The sequence below is a fragment of the Chiloscyllium plagiosum genome, unplaced genomic scaffold (assembly GCF_037043375.1).
Source record: "Chiloscyllium plagiosum isolate Xiang-an unplaced genomic scaffold, Cpla_swu_hap1 HiC_scaffold_7, whole genome shotgun sequence".
Lineage (NCBI taxonomy): Eukaryota > Metazoa > Chordata > Chondrichthyes > Orectolobiformes > Hemiscylliidae > Chiloscyllium > Chiloscyllium plagiosum.
In genome coordinates this window covers 36,827,464-36,852,530 of record NW_028270145.1, presented here as the reverse complement: position 1 = coordinate 36,852,530, position 25,067 = coordinate 36,827,464, and the positions used below count along the sequence as shown (strand labels likewise).

The 25,067-nt window shown below is 43.9% G+C and overlaps 1 protein-coding gene across 2 annotated transcripts in view; it reads left to right on the top strand.

Moving 5' to 3' along the window:
• The window catches only part of bmpr2b (bone morphogenetic protein receptor type 2b), a 324,336-nt gene that overhangs the window by 129,919 nt on the left and 169,350 nt on the right, over positions 1-25,067 (top strand). For both annotated transcript variants that reach the window (XM_087988933.1, XM_087988932.1), the window contains exon 2: positions 9,043-9,222. In XM_087988933.1, the coding sequence (XP_087845059.1) occupies positions 9,043-9,222 (180 nt within the window). The remainder of the gene's footprint in view (positions 1-9,042; positions 9,223-25,067) is intronic.

The window sequence follows — 25,067 nt, the reverse complement described above, 5'->3', positions numbered from 1 at the left end:
TGTTTGAAGAGCTCAACACATCAGTGCAAAGAAAAGGCTGAAGCATTTGCTGCAATCTTCAGCCAGAAGTGTCAAGTGGATGATCCATAGTAGCTTCCTACAGTGGTCCCCAGCAGCCAGTTCAATTCACTCCATATAGTATAAAGAAACTGTTGGAGGCACTGGATAGTGCATAGCCATGGGCCCTGACTGCTTTCCAGTAATAGTACTGAAGATTTGTGCTGCAGAACATGCAGCTTCCCTAGGGAAGCTATTCCAGTACAGCAACAGCACTGGCATCAATCCAACAATGTGAAAAATTGCCCAGGTGAGTCCTGTACAAAAAATAAGACAAATCCAACCCAGCCAATTACAGCCTCATCAGGCTACTCTTGATCATCAGTGAAGTGATGGAAGGTGTCTTCAGTCGTGCTATCAAGCAGCACCTGCTCATGGATATCCAGTTTGGGTTTCACCAGGATCAATCAGCTCCTGACCTCATTATAACCTTGGTTCAAACATGGACAAAAGGGCTGAATTCCAGAGGTGAAGTGAGAGTGACAGCCCTTGACACATTGAATCGAGTGGCATCAAGGAGGCCTTAGCAAAACTGGAATCAACGGTCATCATGGGCAAACTCTGCACTGGTTGGAGAAAGTGAGGAAAGTGCTGGGGATCAGAGTCGAGAATGTGGTGCTAGAAAAGCACAGCAGGTCAGACAGCATCCGAGGAGCAGGCGAATCGCCATTCGGGCATTCCTGATGAAGAGCTTATGCCCGAAACATCGATTCCCCTGCTCCTCGGGTGTTGCTTGACCTGTTGTGCCTCTCCACTGGTTGGAATCATACCTTGCACGTAGCAAGGTTGCTGTGATTGTTGATCAGTCATTTTGGCTCCACGACATCTCTGCAGGAGGTGGCACGGTGGCTCAGTGGTTAGCACTGTGCCACACAGCGCCAGGGACCTGAGTTTGATTCCAGCCTCGGGTGACTGTCTGTATGGAGTTTGCACATTCTCTCCGTGTCTGCGTGGGTTTCCTCCGATGCTCCGGTTTCCTCCCACAGTCCAAAGATGTGCAGGTCATGTGAATTGGCCATGCTAAATTGCCCATAGTGTTAGGTACTTTAGTCAGAGGGAATGGGTCTGGGTGAGTTACTCTTTGGAGGGTCATTATGGACTTGTTCGGCCGAAGGGCCTGTTTCCATACTGTAGGGAATCTAATCTAATCTAGGAGTTCCTGAAAGTAATGTTCTAGGCCCACCTTCAGCTGCTTCACCAACAACCTTCCCCCCATCATAAGAAATAGGGATGTTTGCCAATGATTGCACAATGTTCAGCACCATTCGTGACTCCTCCAGTTCTGAACAGTCCATGTTTATATGCAACAAGATTTGGACAATATCAGACAAGTGGCAAGTAACATCCACGCCTTACAAATGCCAGGCAATGATCATCACTACTGAAAGACAATTTAACTATGACCCTTACTGACTAGTTACCCTTATTGACTAGTTAAGCAATCACTAGAAACTTAACTGGACTTGCCACATAAACACAGTGGCTACAAAAGTAGGTCAGAAGCTTGGAATTCTGCAATGAGTCCCCAAACCCTGTGTTTCACCCATAAGGACCAAGTCCAGAGTGTGATGGAATACCTGATGGATGTAGCTCCAACAACACTAAAGAAACTTGACACTGTCCAGGACAAAGCAGCCTGCTTGATTGACACTACATCCACAGATATCTACTCGCTCTTCCACTAACACTCAATAGCAGTAGTGTTTTCTATCTACAACATGCATTGCAGAAATTCACCAAAGATCCTTAGACAACATCTTTCAAACCCAAGACCATGTCCACCTGGAGGTACTTGGACAGTTGATACATAGAAGCACCATCACTTAGAAGTTCCCTTCCAACATCCCACCACCCTGACTTGGAAATATGTTGCCATTCTTTCACTGACCCTCGATCAAAATCCTGGAATTCCCTTCCTAATAGCATTGTGAGTCAACCCGTAGCATGTGCACTGCGTTGGATAAAAAGGGTAGCTCACCACCATCTTCTCAAGGGCAACTCGGAACAGGCAGTAAACTACCCAGCAACTTCCATATTCCACGAGTAGGCCAATTTGTCTAATCTATCATTAACCCTCCTATTACTTGATTCCTGAGTTTGTTAATCAGTCTCTTTATTTGTCACATGGATTTAAGAAGGCATCTAAACTCACCCATTGCATTCCCTTCGTCAACCTTCTCTGTTGCTTCTGCAAAACATTCTATTAGATTAGTCCAGCATGATTTGCCTAATAAAAATCTGTGTTAGCTCTCCTTAATCAGCTCCAACCTTTGTGGTTGTTTGTTTTATTTAGCTCTGTTTATTGTTTCTAAAATCGTACCCACCACTGATGTTAAATCATCCAATTTATACATAATTAGAATGGATTCATCCATTCTTGTGTAAAGGTATCCCATCTGTCACCTTCAGACTTCTCACATCTCACTTTGAATGTAGGGAATATTTGAAGACTATGGCAAAGCTTTCCACAATCTCCACCTCCGCGATCTTGAGAAACTTATAGATAAGGTATCAACACTTGGCAACTTATCCAAGAGCTCCCCCCCTACACACACACACACACACACACACACACACACACACGCGCACACCATCCCCCATCCCAGAATGCGTCCATCTGATAAGGACTGAAAATACGTTGAACAAGGGTGTTCTTCTGTACACATTTCAGAGATTTGCCCCCCTCCTTTCCCTTTACTAGATGCAAATAGCAAATGGGATAATTTTAGATCATGTCCTCAAGTTCTTGCATACCTTTGTGATTTCCAGGCAGATGTCCTCTACCTCGCCTCCTCTATTTGGAAGATTGTAGATTACCCCAGGAGTGAGATCATACCTTTTTTCTGCTCATTTACTGAAGTGGATTCTGCCCTAATACTTTGAAGGAAATCCTCTATTTTCCAATACTACAATGCCTTTTCTTAAGTGATATTGCCACTCCACTTTCCTTTTCCTTTCTTGATCGTTTCTGAACAGTTACAGCTAGGAATTGGAATGGGAACATCTACCGTTAGTTTACATACTCCCTAACCCCAGCAACTTATTCAAGAACCATCCACAAACAATTAGGCTCATTTCATTCCGCAATACTCAATCCAGAAATGTTTCCATCCGAGTTGGACTGAAAATGTGTTGAACAAGGGCGTGTTGAGTTTAAAGTCGCGAGGTTTTGCTGTAGCTCTACAAAACCCTGGTTCGACCACATTTGGAATATTGTGTCCAGTTCTGGTTGCCTCATTATACGAAGGGTGTAGATGCTTTAGAGAGGGTGCAGAGGAGATTTACCAGGATGCTGCGTGGATGGAAGGGCTTGTCTTGTGAAGAGAGGTTGAGTGAGTTAGGGCTTTTCACACTGGAGAAAAGGAGGAAGACAGGTGACTTAACAGAGGTAATGACAGGCACAGTCTAGATTAGAGTGGTGCTAGAAAAGCACAGCAGGTCAGGCAGCATCCGCAGAGCAGGAAAATCAATGTTTTGGGCAAAAACCTTTCACCAGGAATGTGGCAGGGAGCCTTGGGGGTGGAGAGATAAATAGGAGCGGGCTAGGGCTTGGGAGAAGGTAGCTAAGAGTACAATAGGTGGATGGAGGTGGGGATGAAGGTGATAGGTTGGAGAGGAGGGTGGAGCGGATAGGTGGGAAGGAAGATTGGCAGGTAGGATAGCCATAAGGATGGTGCTGAGCTGGCAGATTGGAACTGAGGTGAGGTGGGGGGAGGGGAAATGAGGAACCTGGTGAAGTCCACATTGATGCCCTGGGGTTGAAGTGTTCCGAGGCAGAAGATGACGCATTCTTCATCCAGGTGTCGGGTGGTGAGGGAGTGGCGGTGGAGGAGGCCCAGGACCTGCATGTCCTTGGCAGAGTGGGAGGGGGAGTTGAAATGTTCGGTCACGGGACGGTGGGGTTGCTTGGTGCGGGTGTCCCAGAGATGTTCCCTAAAGTGCTCTGCGAGCAGGCGTCCAGTCTCCCCAATGTAAAGGAGACCGCATCGGGAGTAACGGATACAATAAATGACAGTTGTGGATGTGCAGATGAAACTTTGATGGATATGCAAGGCTCCTTTGGGACCTTGGATGGAGGTGAGAGGGGAGATGTGGGCGTAGGTTTTGCAGTCCCTGCGGTGACAAGGGAAGGTGCCAGGAGGGGAGGGTGGGTTGTTGGGGGGTGCGTGGACCTGACCAGGTAGTCATGGATGGTTAGAGTAGATAGCCAGAGACCTTTCCCCAGGGCAGAAATGGCTTTCAAGGGGTCATAATTTTAAAGTGATTGGAGGAAGGTATAGGGGAGATGTCAGAGTAGGTTCTTTATGCAGAGAGTGGTTTGTGCATGGAATGCAGTGCCAGCGATGGTAGTAGAGTCAGAGACATTAGGGACATTTAAGCAACTGCTGGACATGGATGGCAGTAAATTGAGGGGTGTGTAGGTTAAGTGGATCTTAGATTAATATAAATCCTCGGCACAACATCATGGGCCAAAGGGCCTGTATTGTGTTGAACTGTTCTATATTCTATATTGTGGACATTTGTAGTGATTTAACTATTAGCCTGACTGAGATACTGAGCAATAATAGAAATTCAGGCATTGTTTTATTTGGCTCAGAATCTCACCAGGCAGTGATTGAACTCTAATCTTTTCTTTAGTATTGAAAACAACCAATGCTAGAGATCACAGCATTCAGACAGCATCCATGGAGAGAGAACACATTGGTTGTTTTCAGCACAAATTCCAGCATCAGTAATTTTCTCCTACATTTTCTTTAGTATTCTTTGATTGACATTGCATGCCACTATATTGGCACATCAATTGTAAAAGTTTTTAAGAGAAAGCTCCTTTCAGAATAAACTTCGAGAGTTTCAGCATGGAGTTATAGAAATTTACAGCATGGAAACAGACCCTTCGGTCCAACTCGACTATGCCGACCAGATATCCTAAACTGATCTCGTTCCATTTGCCAAACCCATCTCAGCTCTTCTTATTCATGTACCCATCCAGATACCTTTTAAGTTCTATATTTGTACCTGCCGCTACCACTTTTCTGGCAGCTTGTTCGATACGTGAACCACCCTCTGTGTGAAAAATCTACCCCTCAGGTGTCTGTTAAATTTATCCCCTCTCACCTTAAAACCTGTTCCCCATGACTGGGTAAAAGACCTTAGCTATTCGCCATATCCATGATGTGAGTGTCACTGGCTAGGCCAACATTTATTCCCTATCCCTAATTATTCAGTCGGCAGTGAAGAGTCGTATTTTATTGTAATAATTTTGCTCAGGCCTGTAAAGGTTCACAGATTCTTATGCATCAGAATCAGCAATGCATCACATTAGCAAGTATGAAATAGTTATACTTCATTTTGGTGTAAAAATGTATTTTAATGTATTTGAGAAAATCTTACTGATATTTCATTGGCAGACCCAATCAGTTCTGTCCAACCATTTTTGTTTGACGATTTTTATGAGACTCTGTGCTTCATTGTATTGAATTGATTTATGATGATCACACAAAGGCAGCAAAATTACATCCAGCATAAATGTATACAAAGATGTCAAAAAATCATGTGCAGACACAGTAGGAAGATACAAGTAGAAAGAGGAACATTACAGCATGAGCATACGGTGCGAAGTAACTGCTTTAAAATTTTGAAGAAGAAAGACAATGACGAGCAAGAGCATACAAGCCCTTACACAGACAATGTGCTGAATGTGTACCAAATCGTGTTACTATATAGGTTCTTGGTTTTATTAGAATTAGGTTTTATTGTCAGTATACTCAAGTACAGGAGTACAGTGAAAAGTTTGCAAAGTTGCCCCTCATGGTGCCACCTTAGATACAAAGTTCTTAGGTACAATCTTATGAAAAGAGAAATAAAGAAGCAAAATGTTACATAACCTTACAGTGATTCATACTGTAAGTTAGAAAATAAGGCATACAGTTAAAAGGATAAGCCTTACAATTAGATAAACAGATTACAGATAAACATTACACTGCAGTAGATCAGCGCAGGGGTTCCCACACATGGTCTGACTGGCTTCGTAAGCCGCTGACTGCCCGCACTAGTCCCCAGTCAACACCTGTCTCCATTCTGTTCTGTGCCACCCAGCCTGCTCCACTCTCCTCAAAGTCTGCAGCTCAGCCTGCTCCATGCCTTCAGCCCACTCCTGTCTGGCGCTCAGATGCTCTGCAGTGCTCGATGCCTCCAGCCCACTTCCCTTCAGTCCTCAACCACTCCGCTGCATGCCTCCATCCTGCTTTGCTCTGGCCCTTGGCCACTCTGCATTGTTCCATGCCTCCAGCTGAGTCTGCTCCAGCTTTCAGTTGCTCCAAGGTAAGTTTTCTTTTTAAGAAAACACTTTAAAATCTTAGGAAAAAAAGGAAGTTAAAGGAAAAAAAATGAAAAAGCCGATGAATGAATGAGCCCTGGGCTGAGAAGCCTGGACACTACCTACTCTGTCTCCGTCAGTGAATGTTAGAGGTTACAAATAAAGTTTTCAATAACAGATGAGCTCATGCAAGGGTGAAGGTGAAGAATAGCACAGAAGTGGAAGTTGGCAGTCTTAATCACATGTATTTAACATCTTTGGGGGAGCTGGATGTAGTGCCGTAGGACGCTGCAATTTCTCTATTCTTGTCGCACCATGAATATTGGATAATGCAGCCTTGTAGTGATTGGAACGAGGTCAACTAACTGGACGTCATACAATAGGAATTCCTTGATTGAGGTTGTTAATTTGGTCCAATCAGAGAAACCTGGTTGACAGGAGAAAGTGAGGTCTGCAGATGCTGGAGATCAGAGCTGGAAATGTGTTGCTGGAAAAGCGCAGCAGGTCAGGCAGCATCCAGGGAACAGGAGAATCGACGTTTCGGGCATAAGCCCTTCTTCAAAGAAGGGCTTATGCCCGAAACGTCGATTCTCCTGTTCCCTGGATGCTGCCTGACCTGCTGCGCTTTTCCAGCAACACATTTCCAAACCTGGTTGACACTCTGGTAGCTGACTCTGAATGAGGCAGTACTAAAGTCAAAGACTACAATATTCATGTGTAAATAAAGTTGAAAATCACAAAACACCAAGTCATGTAAAGAATGACTTGGTGATGGAATCTGACCTCTGTGAAGTTATATCCATCCTCATGACCACAGATCCAGAATGAGCCAATGTAGTAGTAGAGTAGGCGGCAGAGTAGGACATTCCACGTGGAGCTCCTTTGCTTTGCCTGTTCTTTTTCTATCCTTCTCGCAGTCCTGGAGCAGCGCAAGGGGGAGCAAGTCCTGGAGCAGTGCAACTTATCTTGGTGCAACTGAATGCCTGTGTGGAGCGGACTGGGAGGCTTGGTGCAGAGAAGGACCATTGTTGAACTGGGGTCTGGCATGGGCGGTCAGACGGTGCTCAGCTGCTGCTATTTGAAATTCTTTACTGGACTATGTTATAACTTTCTTATTTCTAAGTTATTTTTTAGACTCTGTAAGTAATGCTACTACTTTTCCTTTTTTTTGTATCCCAAGATTTGTATCTAGGTACTTGTACCTAAGATGGCACCATTAGAAGGCAACCATTGTAAAAAAAATTTCTCACTGTACTTCTAGACTATTCTAAGAAATCAGTGAAGTCTAATCCAAAACTTGCCTCCGTCTTGGTCTCGTTGCCTAGAGTCTAATCTAACACTTCAGATCTTAGCATTTTGAGTATCAGCAGCAGGACAAACAATTCTTCAGGCCTCTGCTGCATGTATCCTTGGCATTGCCACATGCTGGTTTGACTGCAATACTGTGAAGTCATCCACTTTGGTGTTGCAGATGGAGGTACTGGGCTCCTCCACTCAACTGTCTTTGAACACACTTTGTGATATGATCCCATAGCATAACATTAATACTCGAGACATCCTTCTTTTAAAAACAGCACAAGAAATCTGGATCCCTAAGCTGTTCTCTCAAGGGGCACCAGATGCTCATTGACTGGTCAGCCACATACTGCTTGTGTGACTCATGTTTATTCTTGCTTAATCATACTGTGTTGCGAGCGGGTTGATTTAATACAGTTGGTCGGAAGGCTTTGTGTTGTGGAGTGATGCCAACAGCATGGGTTCAATTCCTGCAATTCTCCTTCTCAACCTCTCCCCTCACCTAGGCATGGTGACCCTTGGGTTAAACCACTACCAAAGTGTTGTGTGTCTCTCTAATGAGAGAGCAGCTGCCTGATCTGGTAAGGCAATATGACTGTACCTTTTATCTTTACTGTGTGCTGAGTGTCCTCCTGCATGCTTGTCCACAAATTCATTTCGAGTGGATGTTTTTGGGCTGGTGATTGTGACGGGAAAAGATGAATGGTGATATGTGTCATGAAACCTAATACATGCAAATGAAAAGCAGTCATGTTTGTTTGTCACTTTTTTCAGGAATGACAAGTACATTTCATGATATGGCTTGATAACACATAATGAGTAGAGTAGAATTTGAGGAAAGGGAAGCAGAAATTCATGATGAACTACGCTCCATTTCCACATTTCAAATTCCCCATTTGACTTCCCTTTGTTCTGAAATATCTGTGCTTCCTTTTTACTTTTTATGGGGATGGGGTCAGAGGTGGGGCAGCATGGGAGAGGAAAGAGATGAAAGGTATTTTAGATGGTATCCTTACATCTCCCTCATATTTTGTGTGTTGTTTGTTCTTGAATGCAATGATAACATTAAGAATTATCTAAATTATGCAAACATAAAAGTGCTGTGCATTGAAAATGATTCATTTTCAAGGAATTCATAATGTACAATTACAAGAAAACAAATCATCCAAGTTTGTTTTAAAATTATCTACCCATGAATGCACATAGTCCTGTGAACAGTAGGGCATTGACTGTTCTTAGCTATTTGAATCCCTTTGCCTGGAATTTAGTAACATAGATGTTACCACATGAAATTTAAGCAGTCTTTCTGAGAATGTTTGCCTCAGTTTGATCTTAACTTATAACATTGTCTTAATTTTTATTTACTTTCCTAGGTGCCCAGAGTGGTGAGCGGCTTTGTGCCTTTAGAGATTCATATTCCCGCTCTGAGCCTCAGGGCATTAGTGAGGAACGTATTAACCGGGACAACGGCACTGTCTTGTGTGAGAAGGGAAGTCAGTGTTATGGACTGTGGGAAAAGATGCAGGATGGAGGGATCCGCATGATGAAACAAGGTGAGTGTCTCTTCCAAAAACAGAACATTTTGTTCTGTTTATTGAACAATATCTTCAGGGAAAGTTTCGTAGTGTAGGACAGAATTATGTAACTTATCTAATTTCGTCATTAACCACCCACTTTCTTTTGGTACTGCCAGTAGCATTGATCAAAACAATGTAATTTTAACAAGGTTCATGAGCTGTAGCAGGCCTGAAATTCTGTAGTTAATTTTGCATGTGGATCAATGAAAATTCCTAAATTTTCCTGGATTTTACACAGGTCTTCCAAAATCAGCAGTTTCTTTTCTGATCACAGTTGTTGGCATCTTCGGATTACACAGGTCTCACCCTATATAAAGGAAATATACAGATTCTGGATAATGGGAGGCAGAGTGTTGTAGAATTGAAAAGCAGTTCACCATTTCATGACCAGATGATGTATGCATGCTGGCACTACAACCTGCCCCTGTGGAGGTTGAATAAATTCTGGGAAACCATTCCACAACTACTTCAATTTTGTTCATGTGCCAGCTGCACTTGGCTTCGTCATACAATATAATTTCCAGTGTCTGACCTGGTGAAGTCACTTGCACAATTGAACTGGACCAACAGATGTACTGGGAACAATTGAGGCCCATAACGTTTTAACAGTCATTTGTCCTAGTGTTCCTTCAACTTTGACTTTGTGCCACTGAATACCCATGCTATTTTGCAAGTGTATAATTTATTCAGTTCATTCAAAGTCTGTCTTGCTTGGGAATATGGACTCTATTGAGTACTCTTGCATTACTTCTTCCGAATCTGCAGACTTTGGAAGAGAACCAGATTAATGAAACAAAAGTGAAAGTCAAAATATGGATGAAAACCCGAAAAGAACTGGGTTCTACTGATGTGCACAGCAAACTGTAATGGAGTGAGTTTGCAGCTGCAGTCTGGGTACGTAGGAAAGTAGAGTGGTGTCACAGTGCTTGACAGGCATTCATGTTGCCATAAGCTCTCTGAATAAAAAGTCTCAAGGCATTTAAGAGTTTATGGTCTAACCTTATTGTCAGTATTAAGCACCTCTTAAGTAGAATATGTTTATATGTGAAATTGAGATTCATCAGTATGAACCATGAAATAACAGTGACAGTTTAATGTCCTTTGTCCTTGCCAACAGATTGTTGGCTTGTGCCAAAGCAAGGCCTCGAGGATCTACATTGTGACTGCTAAGCTCATTTTGTATCAGACTGTTGGAGCCATCAGACAGAGGAGATTTTAATGTTGTCATTTTGGGCTAGATTTGATCCAAATTCCAGAATTGAAAGGCCAGTGTTTAACCTAGCGCAAATCCAAATCTATCTTAGAGGTTTGGAAACAAGACCTTTGGCCTTGGTAACCAGAGGGAACTGATAATGGTAAGACTCGAGAAAAATGACAAATGCCTTAATATTGTTTTTAAATTATAGAACAGATTGGCCCAAAAATGCCTAGCAAGTCACTGCTCATGTCCATTGGTTTGGTATAGCCATTCTTTCAGATTTCACACAATCATGAAGTATTGGAGGAAACTGATCTTTACATACACAACCATAGTGAGCTAATGACTTCATACTAAATTGTGGCATCTTAAGCTGATATTTCAATTCTATGCATCACATTGTTGAAATTTAAATATTGCACTGTTTATAGTGAAAGACTGGGCTGTGTTAAAGAGGAGATCAATTAGGCATAGTACAGTTGAGGTATGTTCCCACGAGGTTAAAAGATAAAAGCAAAGCTCGTGTTTTCTGAGTGTCAAAAGTTATAGATAGTAAGGCGAAGCAGAAAAGTGAGAAACAGGTTAAAATATATAAAGATTAGAGATGACTCTATGAACTGAACAATAAAAATGAGAAGAGACTGGTGGCTAACATCAGAGGAATCCAGGTGTCTTCTACAGGCATTTACATAACTGTATAAAAGAACAGTGTTAGAGACAAAAAAACTGCAAATGCTGAAATCCAAAGTGGCTTGCTTTGTTCTTCCAACCTCCTGCCTGTCAAATAAACTCCCTCCCCATACCCGGACACCCTTTCCAGCCCCTCTCCCTGCCCCTCCCTTCCACTGCTCCCTGCCACCAACTGGATTCATTCCTCCCAATGACCAACCAGATCGTACTGTCTTCCTGTCTTCACCTTTCCCCATTTCACCACCTTAGCTCCACCTCCCCCTTTATCTGCAGTGCCCCCCGCACCCACCCTCCAGTCCTGAAGAAGGGTTATACCCGAAATGTCGACTTCTCCACCTTCTGATGCTGCCTGGCTTGCTGTGTTCTTCCAGCCTCCTGTCAGAGTACTAAAAGAACAGTGTGGCTGATTAAAGGATTTACATATGGCGATTTGGCCCATTTAAGCCCATTAAGCCATTCAACATGATCATATCTAGTACTGTATCTGAATGCCATGTTCCTGCTCTCTTTTCATACACCTGACCTTAGCCTCTAGAAATCTCTCTGTTAAATATGTTTAGTGACTTCACCTCCATAGCCTTCTGTGGAGGGAATTCCGCCAAATTCAGAATTTTACCTCCCTGCTCCTCTCAGTCCAACATGCCTTACCATGTATCCTGAGATTTTGAACTCCTTGTACTGGATCTTCTACCAGGAGAAAGATCATCCCTGCATCCAGTTTGTCCAGAAATCCCCTCTTATTCTTGTAGTAAAGACAGGCCCAAGTGATTCAGTCTTTCCGTACCATGACAAACCTGCCATCCTCAGAATCTCTCACCCTCACAACGTGCAGCCCTCCAATCCCTCTGCTCCAATCCTGACCTCACCATCAAGCCAGCAGATAAAGGGGGCGCAGCGGTAGTCTGGCGCACTGACCTCTACACCGCTGAAGTCAAACGCCAACTCGAGGACACCTCTTCCTACCGCCCCCTCAACCATGACCCCACCCCCCATCACCAAACCGTTATCTCCCAGACCATACAGAACCTCATCACCTCAGGAGACCTCCCACCCACAGCTTCCAACCTCATAGTCCGGGAGCCCCGCACTGCCAGGTTCTACCTCCTTCCCAAGATCCACAAGCCTGACCACCCTGGCCGGCCCATTGTCTCAGCATGCTCCTGCCCCACTGAACTCATTTCTACCTACCTCGACACTGTCCTATCCCCCCTAGTCCAGGAACTCCCCACACATGTTCGAGACACCACCCACGCCCTCCACCTCCTCCAAGACTTCCATTTCCCCGGCCCCCAACGCCTCATCTTCACCATGGATATCCAATCCCTCTACACCTCCATCCGCCATGACCAGGACCTCCAAGCCCTTCGTTTTTCCTCTCCCGACGTCCCCAACAGTACCCTTCCACCGACACTCTCATTCGTTTGGCCGAACTGGTCCTCACCCTTAACAATTTCTCTTTCGAATCCTCCCACTCTCTCCAGACCAAAGGGGTAGCCATGGGCATCCATATGGGCCCCAGCTATGCCTGTCTCTTTGTTGGCTACGTAGAACAGTCGATCTTCCGTAATTACACCGGCACCAATCCCCACCTCTTCCTCCGCTACATTGATGACTGCATTGGCACCACCTCGTGCTCCCACGAGGCGGTTGAGCAATTCATCAACTTCACCAACATATTCCACTCTGACCTTAAATTTACCTGGACCATCTCTGACACCTCTCTCCCCTTCCTGGACCTCTCCATCTCCATTAATGACGACCGACTTGACACCGGCATTTTTTACAAACCCACCGACTCCCACAGCTACCTAGATTTCACCTCTTCCCACTCTACCTCTTGCAAAAATGCCATCCCGTATTCCCAGCTCCTCCGCCTCTGCCGCATCTGCTCCCAGGAGGACCAGTTCCACCACAGAATACACCAGATGGCCTCCTTCTTTAGAGACCGCAATTTCCCTTCCCACGTGGTTAAAGATGCCCTCCAACGCATCTCATCCAGGTCCCGCACCTCCACCCTCAGACCCCACCCCTCCAACCGTAACAAGGACAAAACACCCCTGGTGCTCACCTTCCACCCTACCAACCTTCGCATAAACCAAATCATCCGCCGACATTTCCGCCACCTCGAAAAAGACCCCACCACCAGGGATATATTTCCCTCCCCACCCCTTTCCGCCTTCCGCAAAGACCGTTCCCTCCGTGACTACCTGGTCAGGTCCACGCCCCCCTACAACCAACCCTCCCATCCTGGCACCTTCCCCTGCCACCGCAGGAATTGTAAAACCTGCGCCCATACCTCCTCCCTCACCTCTATCCAAGGCCCTAAAGGAGCCTTCCACATCCATCAAAGTTTTACCTGCACATCCACCAATATCATTTATTGTATCCGTTGCTCCCGATGCGGTCTCCTCTACGTTGGGGAGCCTGGATGCCTCCTCACAGAGCGCTTGAGGGAACATCTCCAGGACACCCACACCAATCAACCACACCGTCTTGTGGCCCAACATTTCAACTCCCCCCCTCCCACTCTGTCGAGGACATGGAGGTTCTGGGTCTCCTTCACCGCCGCTCCCTCACCACCAGACGCCTGGAGGAAGAACGCCTCATCTTCCGCCTCGGAATTCTTCAACCCCAGGGCATCAATGTGGACTTCACCAGTTTTCTCATTTCCCCTTCCCCCACCTCACTGTAGTTCCAAACTTCCAGCTCAGCACTGTCCCCATGATTTGTCCTATCTGCCTATCTTCTTTGTCACCTATCCAGTCCACCATCCTCCCTGACCTATCACCCTCATCCCCTCCCCCACTCAACTATTGTACTCTATGCTACTTTCTCCCCACAACCACCCTCCTCTAGCTTATCTCTCCACCCTTCAGGCTCTCTGCCTTTATTCCTGATGAAGGGCTTTTGCCCGAAACATCGATTTTACTGCTCCTCGGATGTTGCCTGAACGGCTGTGCTCTTCCAGCACCACTAATCCAGAATCCTCAGAATCAGTCCAGTGAATCTTTGCTGCATTCTGTCTATAGCAAGTAATTTGTACTTGGATAAGGAGACCAAAACTGTGCTCCCGTACTGAAACTTGCTTGCATTGAACGATCATTTGCCTTGCTAACTGCTTGCTGTTTTTGTATTCTGGCTTTCAGTGACCTCTGTGCAAGGACACCCAAGCCTCATTTTACATGTCACGATGTCATGACATGTCACGATGTATTACTACTTCAATGATATTCTACGTTCTGTTTTTCCTACCAAAGCAGACACCTTCACACTTATTGTACTGTATCTGGCATGTATTTGTCCATTTAATCTACTTGTCTAAATCACCTTGAAGCCTCTTTACATTCTTCTCACTGATTACAATCCCATCTAGTTTTGTGTCATCCACAAATTTAGAAATTTACATTTGGCTCCATATTTCCAAATTGTTGATGTTGTAAATAGCTGGGGCCCAAGCACTGATCCCTGCTCTCTCACTCTCACCTTCTACTCTCAAAGACTGATTTTTTCCTACTCTGTTTCTTGTTTGTCAAACCAATTCTCATTCCCTTACAGTATATTGCTAGCAACCCATTGACTTTGATCCTGCATACTAAACTCTTATGTGGGACTTTATCAAAACCTTTCTGAAAATCCAAATACACTATATTCACTGGTTCTCCCTTTATCTATTTTACAGGTTACATTTTCAAAAAGTTTCAATAGATATGTCAAACGTGATTTCCATTTCATTAATCAAAGTTGAATTTGTGTTAACCAATCAGTATTTTCCCGATGCCCTGTTGTCACATCTTTTATAACAGACACCAGCATTTACCCTACTTCTAATGTTAGACTCACTAGTCCGTAATTCCCAGTTTTCTCCCTTCCAACTTCTTTTTAAAAAAATTCATTGGGGTTAATTTGCCACCTTCCGATATATTGTGTTTGCTTCAGAACATACAGAATTTAAGATGATGACAATCAATGCATCCAGTATTTCCGTAGCCACCTCCTTTAATGCTCGGGGGTATAGGTTATCAGGCTGTTGGGATTTATCAGCTTTCAGTCTCAATAATGTCCCCAGCAATTATGGACTCATAGATATTTATAAGACAGGTGTCCATACCATTGAACTGACAATGCTAATCCTGCTTTCCAGTTCTAGTCCTGGCCACAATAGAAATTGAAGTGAATATATAAATACAGCTTAAATATTACAAGAGTTTCTGAACAACTGCCCTTTTAGACAATGTGCTTCAGATCCCTATTGTAAATCAAAAGGTTTCTTCTCAACCCTCCCCTTAGCCTTCTACCTCTTACCTTAAATCTATGCTATTTAGTTACAGACTCATCTGCTGTTGGGGAAATTGCAATCCTGTCCACTCTTGTTCACCTCAATCTTATTCACCTCTATCAGGCCTCTCCTCAACCTTTAGTGCTCAAAGAAAACAATGTTAACTTACCTAATATATCCTCACAACTCAGACCCTCCAGCCCAGGCAACAACCTAGTAAATCCATTTGTAAGCTTTCTTGTACAGTCACATCCTTCCTGTAAGGTAGTGAGCAGAACTGCTTTCAATGTTCTACTTGTTGCTTAGCCAGCCTTTTAAGCTGGTCCGGCATAACCTCCTTGCTCCTGCCATTATTAGTTGAGGTATAAAATACAAGTATTCCATATGCCTTCTGAAATAACTCCGCAGTGGACAGTATTCGAACACCAAGTCACCCTTTATTTATATATGAAAAGTCCTTGTCTTAGTCTCATTCAGAGTCAGGCATCAGAGTGTCAATATCTCTGCCACTCACTCTGTATGTTAGCCAGGGCTTATTGCTTGGGGCTGTAAATGTAATCCTGTAGTGAATTTATATGTGAAGTCCAGCTGGCTGAGCTCATTATAGTCACTACATCCCCTCTCTTCTGATTCCACAGACATCGGCCAGTCCTTTTTCTTGGTGAGCATCCTGGGGTGATTTAGTGCCAGGTCAGGTTCCTCTGACTCAGCATCTGATATGGGCAGCGTGTAATGCACAGGAGCTCACCTCTTGCGTTAGGAGAGCCTTGGTAGATTTTCACTGTTCTGGTGGCAAAAGCATAGAGGTAGCTACTTTTGTCATTTCCATCTCTGATGGAAATGGTGAGTCCACGCATTTCAGCAGCATTTCCGAATGTTTGGCTGGGCTGGGCATATTTTGCACCTGCACTATTTGCAAATTTGTGATTTTCATATGGTCCACATGCTTTTTCAGGACCATTTCACCTTTATATGTTACTGGGCCTAACCTTGTGTCGTTCATGCCTCTGACCATTGTGGGGCCATTTCCATTATTCTTGCAACAAACGTCATCTCCTGTATCAAACTGTCTTGGTCACATGGCAAAATCTTGTGTCCAGTATAGAAGTTCCTGATGCCTCCCCCTGGCCTGTCCGGGAAGATCAGACTTAACCTGGTGTGGCGACTTCTAACAATTATGCATGTTGGGTGGTCCTATAGTCAAATAGGAATCATGACATTGTGGTATCTAGTGAGGCTGTAGGCTGTTTCTTCAAGCCATCCATCAAAGTTTGGACTCTTCTTTCTGCCAGGCTATTGGATGATTTTTGTTGGTTGATTGGATGATGTATGATGTAGGATAGTTTTTCTATCGTTGTCCCCGTGTTTGTTGAAAGAATTCTATGCACATCCAGCCACTTTGAGTGCGCGTCTATACTGACAAAGAACATCGAACCCATGAAAGGACCGACACAGACAACATGCAACCGAGTCCAATGTTTACCCAGCCGTTCCCACGAGTGTGGGGGAGCTGCTTATGGTACTTTTTGTCCTTGTTGGCACCTTGGGCATTTCCCTACCAACACAGCTATGTCTGCATCCAAGTCTGGCCACCAGACGTAAGTTCTCTCCAACATCTTCATGTTGGAGACTCCTGGATGGCTCTAGTGAAGTTCAGCCAGAACCTGACAGCAAAGTTTGCTCGGGACAAGCATCTTACTCCCCATAACGTTATGACATCCTCTACTGTGAGCTGGTCTGCCTGCATCCAAAAAGTTTCAGTGGTGACTGCCCATTGGTGCTCCCCCATTAATACCAGTTGTTTTAGTTTTAAAAGGACTGGATCGTTCTGTTCCAAAGTCTGATATTGTCATCTGTGATTGGGACCATGTCTAGAAAATTTACTATCCTTACAGACTGTTCCATTGGACACCACCTCCTGCTAATGGGAGACAGCTCAATGCATCTGAATTTGCTATTTGGCTGCCTTGCTGATGTTCTGACATATAATTATAAGCGCTTAGTATTAGAGCCCACCACTGAATGTGGCCCGAAGCTATGGGTGGCGTTGCTTTGTACTCTTTAAGCAACCAAGTAGAGTTTTGTAGTCGATGATTATCACAAATTTTCATTTGTAAAGGTATTGATGAAACTTTGTGAATCCAAATATAACCACCAATCCTCTTTTTCTATCTGAGCATGTTTACGCTTTGCATCAGCCAAAGTCTTGGATGCTTAAATTCTTGGGTGTTCCTTTCCATTAGGTCATCTATGAGCTAATATGATCCTGATGTCATACAGGGAGGCATCACTTGTCAACATCATATCTTTCTTGGGATCATAGTGCGCCAACACCTTCGAGGATGGTAGATGTTTCTTTACTTCATTGAAAACCAGGGGCTGTCTGTGTGACCATTTAAGGCTGATTCTTTTTTAGGAGTTGATGCAAAGACGCCAGGTTACGTATGAACTTTCCAGAGTAATTTACCAGCCCAAGAATTGACTTTAGTTCCTGAACAGATGTGGAAGCCTGATCACCTATATCCAAGTTCTCTAAGTGTTCCCAATGAGTTCTCTCTGTTAACAGGACATCATTGAGGTAAATGTTGGCCTGAGATAGACCTTGCAAGATGTTCTCAATCACCTGCTGAAACATTTCACAGGCTGACAATACCCCAGATGACAGTCTCGTATATTGATATAGCCCTGATGAGTATTAATTGTAGCATATGCCTGGGAATCTTGGTGTAAATGCAATTGCAAGTAAGCATGACTCATGCCCAGCTTCGTGAAGGACAGCATCCCCCTGCCGAGGGATTGAATATTTATCCAACTGTGAAAAATGATTTATAATTTGTTTTAAAATCCCCACAAATGTGAACTGATCCATCAGACTTTAAAAGTCGGTATGATTGGTGCTTCCCATTCTGCGAATTGGACTGGTTTGATGATTCCTTCACTTTCCAACCTTCTGATTTCTGCTGGTACTTTTGCCAATGAAGCAAATGGCACTGAATGGGCCTTGGAGAATTGATAAATTGGTTCCTGGTAAATATGCAAGGTGACCTTGGCTCCACTAATAGTTCCTAAATCATTCTGGAAGACGTCTGGGTAGTTAATTAGAATGTCACTCAAACAGCCATTTTCTAACTGAAAAATGTTAAGCAATCTAGGTGAATTTCTCGCTACCAGTTTTGTCCCATCAAGCTTGGGCCTGAGCCTTTTGCTACTCGCACTGGTAACTCAACCAGTTGCTTTCAAGAGACCGTAACCAATGTTGTACCCTCATTGTCTAAAGATCCCCTGGTATAGGTTCTCAGCCTAGCTGAAATCTTACGCAATGTTAAGAACAGAAGTCTAGAACGTATTTTATTAAAAACTGGTTCTGCAATTACTGATACAACCACGTCGGTATCGATCATAATTATAGATTTATGCAGCACAGAAAAAGCCCTTCGGCCCATTGTGTCTGCACCAACATGACTACCACTAAAACTGTACTAATCCGAATTTCCAGCATTTGCCCCATTTCCTTGAATGTTATGATATTTGAAGTACTCATCCAAATATTTTTAGAGGTAAGGTTTCCAGCCACCACTACCTTCCCAGGCAGTGCATTCCAGATTCCCATCACCCGTTGAGTGAAAAGCTGTATCCCAAATCCCCTGTGAATATCCTGCCCCTTATCCTAAAACCACACCCTCTCATGATTGACCCCTCCACTAAGGGGAATAGTTTCTCATTATTCACCATGTCCATACCCCTCATAATCTTATACACCTCAATCATGTCTCCCCTCAGTCTTCTCTGCTCTAAGGAAAACAATCCAAGCATATCTAATCTCTCCACAGTAGCTCAATTTCTCCAACCCATACAACATCCTGATGAATCTCCTCTGTAGCTCTTCGAGCGTTATCACATCCTTCCTGTCGTGAGGTGACCAGAACTGCATATAATACTTCAGCTATGGCCTAACCAATGCTCTACACAGCTCCAACATTGTCTCCTTGCTCTTATACTCTGTGCCATAACTGATGAAAGCAAGTGTCCCATATGCCTTCTTAACTATCCTATTCACATGCTCTGCCAACTTCAGGGATCTGTGAATAATTATCCTCTGATCCCTTCATCCTCAAAACAACCCAGTGTCCTGCCATTCATTAAACATTCCCTCATCTTGTTTCTTCTTCCAAAGTGCATCATCTCCACTTGTCGGGGTTAAATTCCAACTGCCACTGGTCTATCCATCTGACTAACCCATCAATATCTTCTTGTAACCTACAGCCATCTTCGCTAATAACAACTCTATGAATCTTGTTTTCCTCTGAAACTTTGCATAATATTCCTTCCACATTTTCATTTATATCATTTATGTATGTAACAAATAAAGGTCACAGTACTGATCCTTGGGGTGCACTGCTGGACACCGGCCTCCAGTCACTGGAACAGCCTTCTACCACTACACTTTGTGTCTTGTTACGAAGCCAGTTTCTGAACCATCTCGTCAAGGTTCCCACAACTCCATGTGCTTTAACCTTTTCAGTCAGTCTCCCAGGTGCAACTTTATCAAAGCTTTGTGAAAATGCATATAAACTATGTCGACTGAACTTCGCTCATCCACACACAATGACATTTTTGAAAAATTTAAACTCCCTCTGACAGAGCCATGCTGACCAACCCTAATTAACCCATGCCTTTCCAAGTGGGCATTAATTCTGTCCTTCAGAATTGTCTGCAGTAGTTGCCCTACCACTGGCATGACACTCACCAGTCTATAATTTCCTGATTCATCTCTACCATCCTTCTTGTAAAGTGGAACCACATTAGCTGTCTTCCAGTCCTCTGGCACTTCCCCTGTGACGAGAGAGGATTTTAAAATTTAGTCAGAGTCCCTGCAATTTCTTGCCTTGCCTCCACAGCAGCCTGGGATGCAATTCATTTGGGCCAGGGGATTTACGTGTAAGCCCAGCAGAGCCTCCAGTACTTCTGCATTGCACATAAAACTATGCAAGTTCCTCACAGTCTCTTTTCCTGAATTCCATACTTACGTTCTCCTTTTCCAGACTGAAGAGAAATATTTATTTAACATCCTTCCAATATCTTGCGGCTTCTCCCTAATCTTGATTGCAAGTCCTTTTTCATGACCCCTTTTTGCTCTTCAGTTGCATTCTTAAGTTCCTTCTATACTTCCTGTATTCCTCCAGGGCCACAGTTGAATTGTTCCCATTGGACTTGCTAAAAGCCTACTCTTCTTTATCCAGTTTTGAATTGTCTTGAACATCTAGGGTGCTCTGAACTTTTTGCTCCACCATTTCCTACTGAATATGAATTGGGCCAGTAGACTCCCAAACTCCTTTTGAATGCCAAACCCCCCTCTCCCCACCCAACACCACATTGCTCCACTGTAGACTTACCCGCAAGGAGCTGTTCCCAGTCTAATGTGTCCAGACCCTGCTTTATTTTAAGAAAATCTGACTTTCCCCCAGTCTAAAGCCGTCTTTTGCAGGCCATCTTTTTCCTTATCCAGAACAGATTTGAATCGTACTGTGTTGTGATTGCGATTGCCTAAATGTTCCCCCACTGTCACATCAAACGCTTGTTGGGTTTCTTTCCCTAGAATGTCCAGTAGGACAAAAAGTTGACACACCATCGAGGGCCGAAGGGCCTATACTGTGTTGTACTGTTCTATATTCTATGTAGAATCCGATCCAGCTCTGCACCATCCCTTGTTGGGCCTTCTACATATTGATACAAAAAACTCCCCTGGATATATTTCAAGAAATCCACTCTTCTAAACCCATAATATTATAACTATCCCATTTTATATTGGGAAAGTTGAAATCCCCTGGTATAACTACCCAATTATTACTCTTCTACATCTCTGTGAATAATCTACAAAAATACTTCTCTATTTCCCGCTGACTCTTTGCGGATCTATAATACACTCCTAGTGAAGTAGTGCCCCCTTTACATTCCTAAGTTCTACCCACAAAACCTTGCTTAAGTAGCCTTCCAAGATATCATCTCTCCTGAATGTAGGTTTGCTAGCTGAGCTGGAAGGTTCTTTTTCAGACATTTTGTCACCATACCAGGTAACGTTATCAGTGAGTCTCCGGATGAAGTACCTATTTGCTACCCTAAAGAATCCCATATCATTATTACTCTACATTCTCCTCCCTTACCCCCACAGTGAAACTGCTTATGGGCCAGAAGCTTGTCTCTGACTACATTCCTCCAAGGTACTAGCACCATCATCAGCTTCCAAAATGGAGCACTGGTTAGTGAGTGGGACCCCAGGGAACTCCTGTCCTATCTACCTGTTCTTTCAGGACTGTCTGGTGGTCATCCATTCCTTTGTTTCCTCTAGTCCCTTGAGGTGCTGTGTGACCACCTCTCTAACTGTGCTATGCATCACATAACTCTCAGCCTCATGAACAAAGAACAAAGAAAATTACAGCATAGGAACAGGCCCTTCAAGCCTGCACTGATCCACATAGAGTCATAGAGATGTACAGCATGGAAACAGACCCTTTGATCCAATCTGTCCATGCCGACCAGATATCCCAACCCAATTTAGTCCCACCTGGCCCATATCCCTCCAAACCCTTCCTATTCATATACCCATCCAAATGTCTTTTAAATGTTGCAATTATACCAGCCACCACCACTTCCTCTGGCAGCTCATTCCATACACATACCACCATCTGTGTGAAAAAGTTACCCCTTAGGTCTCTTTTGTATCTTTCCCCTCTCACCCTAAACCTATGCCCTCTAGTTCTGGACTCCTTCACACCAGGTCCTCCATCCATGCCCCTTATAATTTTGTAAACCTCTGTAAGGTCACCCCTCAGCCTCCAATGCTCCAGGGACAACAGCCCCGGCCTGCTCAGCCTCTCCTTATAGCTCAAATCCTCCAACCCTGGCAACATTCTTGTAAATCTTTTCTGAACCCTTTCAAGCTTCACAACATCTTTCCGATAGGAAGAAAACCAGAATTGCACGCAATATTCCAACAGTGGCCTAACCAATGTCTTGTACAGCCGCAACATGACCTCTCAACTCCTGTACTCAATACTCTGACCAATAAAGGAAAGCTTACCAAACGCCGCCTTCACTATCCTATCTACCTGCAACTCCACTTTCAAGGAGCTATGAACCTGCACTCCAAGGTCTCTTTGTTCAGCAACACTCCCTAGGACCTTACCATTAAGTGTATAAGTTCTGCTAAGGTTTGCTTTCCCAAAATGCAGCACCTTGCATTTATCTGAATTAAACTCCATCTGCCACTTCTCAGCCCAATGGTCCATCTGGTCAAGATCCTGTTGTAATCTGAGGTAACCTTCTTCACTGTCCACTACACCTCCAATTTTGGTGTCATCTGCAAACTTATTAACTATACCTCATCCAAATCATTTATATAAATGACAAAAAGTAGAGGACCCAGCACCGATCCTTGTGGCACTCCACTGGTCACAGGTCTCCAGTCTGAAAAACAACCCTCCACCACCACCCTCTGTCTTCTACCTTTGAGCCAGTTGTGTATCCAAATAGCTAGTTCTCCCTATATTCAGTGAGATCTCACCTTGCCAACCAGTCTCCCATGAGGAACCTTGTTGAACATCTTCGATCTAAACCAGTCATATATTTTCTAAGGATCTGTATACCTCTGCTCCCTGCCCATTCATGTATCTGTCTAGATACATTTTAAATGACGCTCTATCGTATCCACCTCTACCACCTCCTCTGGCAATGCCTTCCAGGCACCCGCCACCCACTGCTTAAAGAATTTTCCATGCATATCTCCCTTAAGCTTTTCCCCTCTCACTTTGAACTTGTGATCCCTAATAATAGAGTCCCCCACTCTGGGGGAAAAAGCTTCTTGGTATCCACCCTGTCTATATCTGTCATAATTTTGTAGACCTCAATCAGGTGCCCCTCAACCTCTGTCTTTCTAATGAAAATAATCCTATTCAACCTCCCTTCATAGCTAGCACCCTCCATACCATGCAACTTCCTCTGCACCCTCTCCAAAGCATTCGCATCTTTTTGGTAATTTGGTGACCAGAACTGTAAGCAGTATTCCAAATGTTGCCAAACCAAAGTCTTATACAACAGTAACATGACCTGCCAACTCTTGTACTCAATACCCTGTCCAATAAAGGAAAGCATGCCGTATGCCGCCTTGACCACTCTATTGACCTGCAATGGTACCTTCAGGTACAATGGTCCTGAATATCCAGATACTTTGCACATCAATTTTCCCCAGGACTTTTCCATTTAGTGTATAGTTTGCTCTTGAACTGGATCTTCCAAAATGCATCACCTCGAATTTGCTTGGATTGAACTCCATCTGCCTTTTCTCTGCCCAACTCTCCAATCTATCTATATTCTGCTGTATTCTCTGACAGTCCCCTTCTCTCTCTGCTACTCCACCAATCTTAGTGTCATCTGCAAACTTGCTAATTAGACCACTAATATCCTTCACATCATTTATGTATATCACAAACAACAGTGGTCCCAGTACGGATCCCTGTGAAACACCACTGGTCACAGTTCTCCATTTTGAGAAACTTCCTTCCACTACAACACTCTTCTGTTACCTAGCCAGTTCATTATCTATCTAGCTAGTACCCATGCGACTTCACTTTCTCCATCAGCCTATGAATGTGCGTGGTGTCCCCAATTACTGCTCAAGCTCTGAATCTAAAGGTCCAGCTTCTGCAGCTCAAGAGTACTTCCTGCATGTGTGGTCATCTAGGACACTGGCAGCTTCAGGACTCCTCACTATGACAAGCTGCACATTCCACTCTGTTGGTCTCTCCTGACATCTCTTAAACTTACAATTAACGTCTTAGACGAGAATTATTTCTATAATTTTGTTAGACTTCCTATCACTACCGTTATGAAAAGATTAACTAACTAAATTCCCATTGCTCTAAAACTGTTGGATAAGAGAGGGTTAAGTAGTAATTGCCAGGGGCCCAATACTCACCAAACCAGAGCCATTCTCATCTTTTAAAGTTATGTCATCAACAAGAACCACACTGAAAATTCTCGCGATATTTCTGCTTTATTCACACCAGGCTAGATTTCTAGGTTAACTGACTACTATGTTCCCACATCCTGGCTACTGCTTGTGGGTTTCCCAACTGCTGCTCCAAGCTAAGTGCTATATAAAGACTAGCTTAGAACCAGATAACCATTTAACCAGATGTTTGTCATAATTGATTCTGATTTTGATCTTGCTAAGCAACATAACTGTTCCAAATCAGATGTAAGTTGACTTTCCAGAGTGTGATCTGCTGGCGTGTTTAGAAATAGTAAAATACCCTCTTGGAAACCAATCTTCAACTAATCAAACTCAAATTTTGTTGTAGTAGGACTCTTCTGCTATCTTGAATCCCCATACTGTCAACATTTACAAAGGCTTGCCAACCAGGATCTTGAAAAAACTTTTAACTGTTTGACAAGGCTTGTCTTTGTTTTGAGGTTTTGCTGTGGACCAACCTACCACCACTTTGATTATAGAACGGCATTAAGTCCCATAGCACGGAAACAGACCCTTCAGTTGAACTCGTTCACGCCAACCAGACATCCCAATCTGACCGAGTCCTATTTATTAGCATTTGGCCCATATATCTCTGAGGAGAAAGTGAGGTCTGCAGATGCTGGAGATCA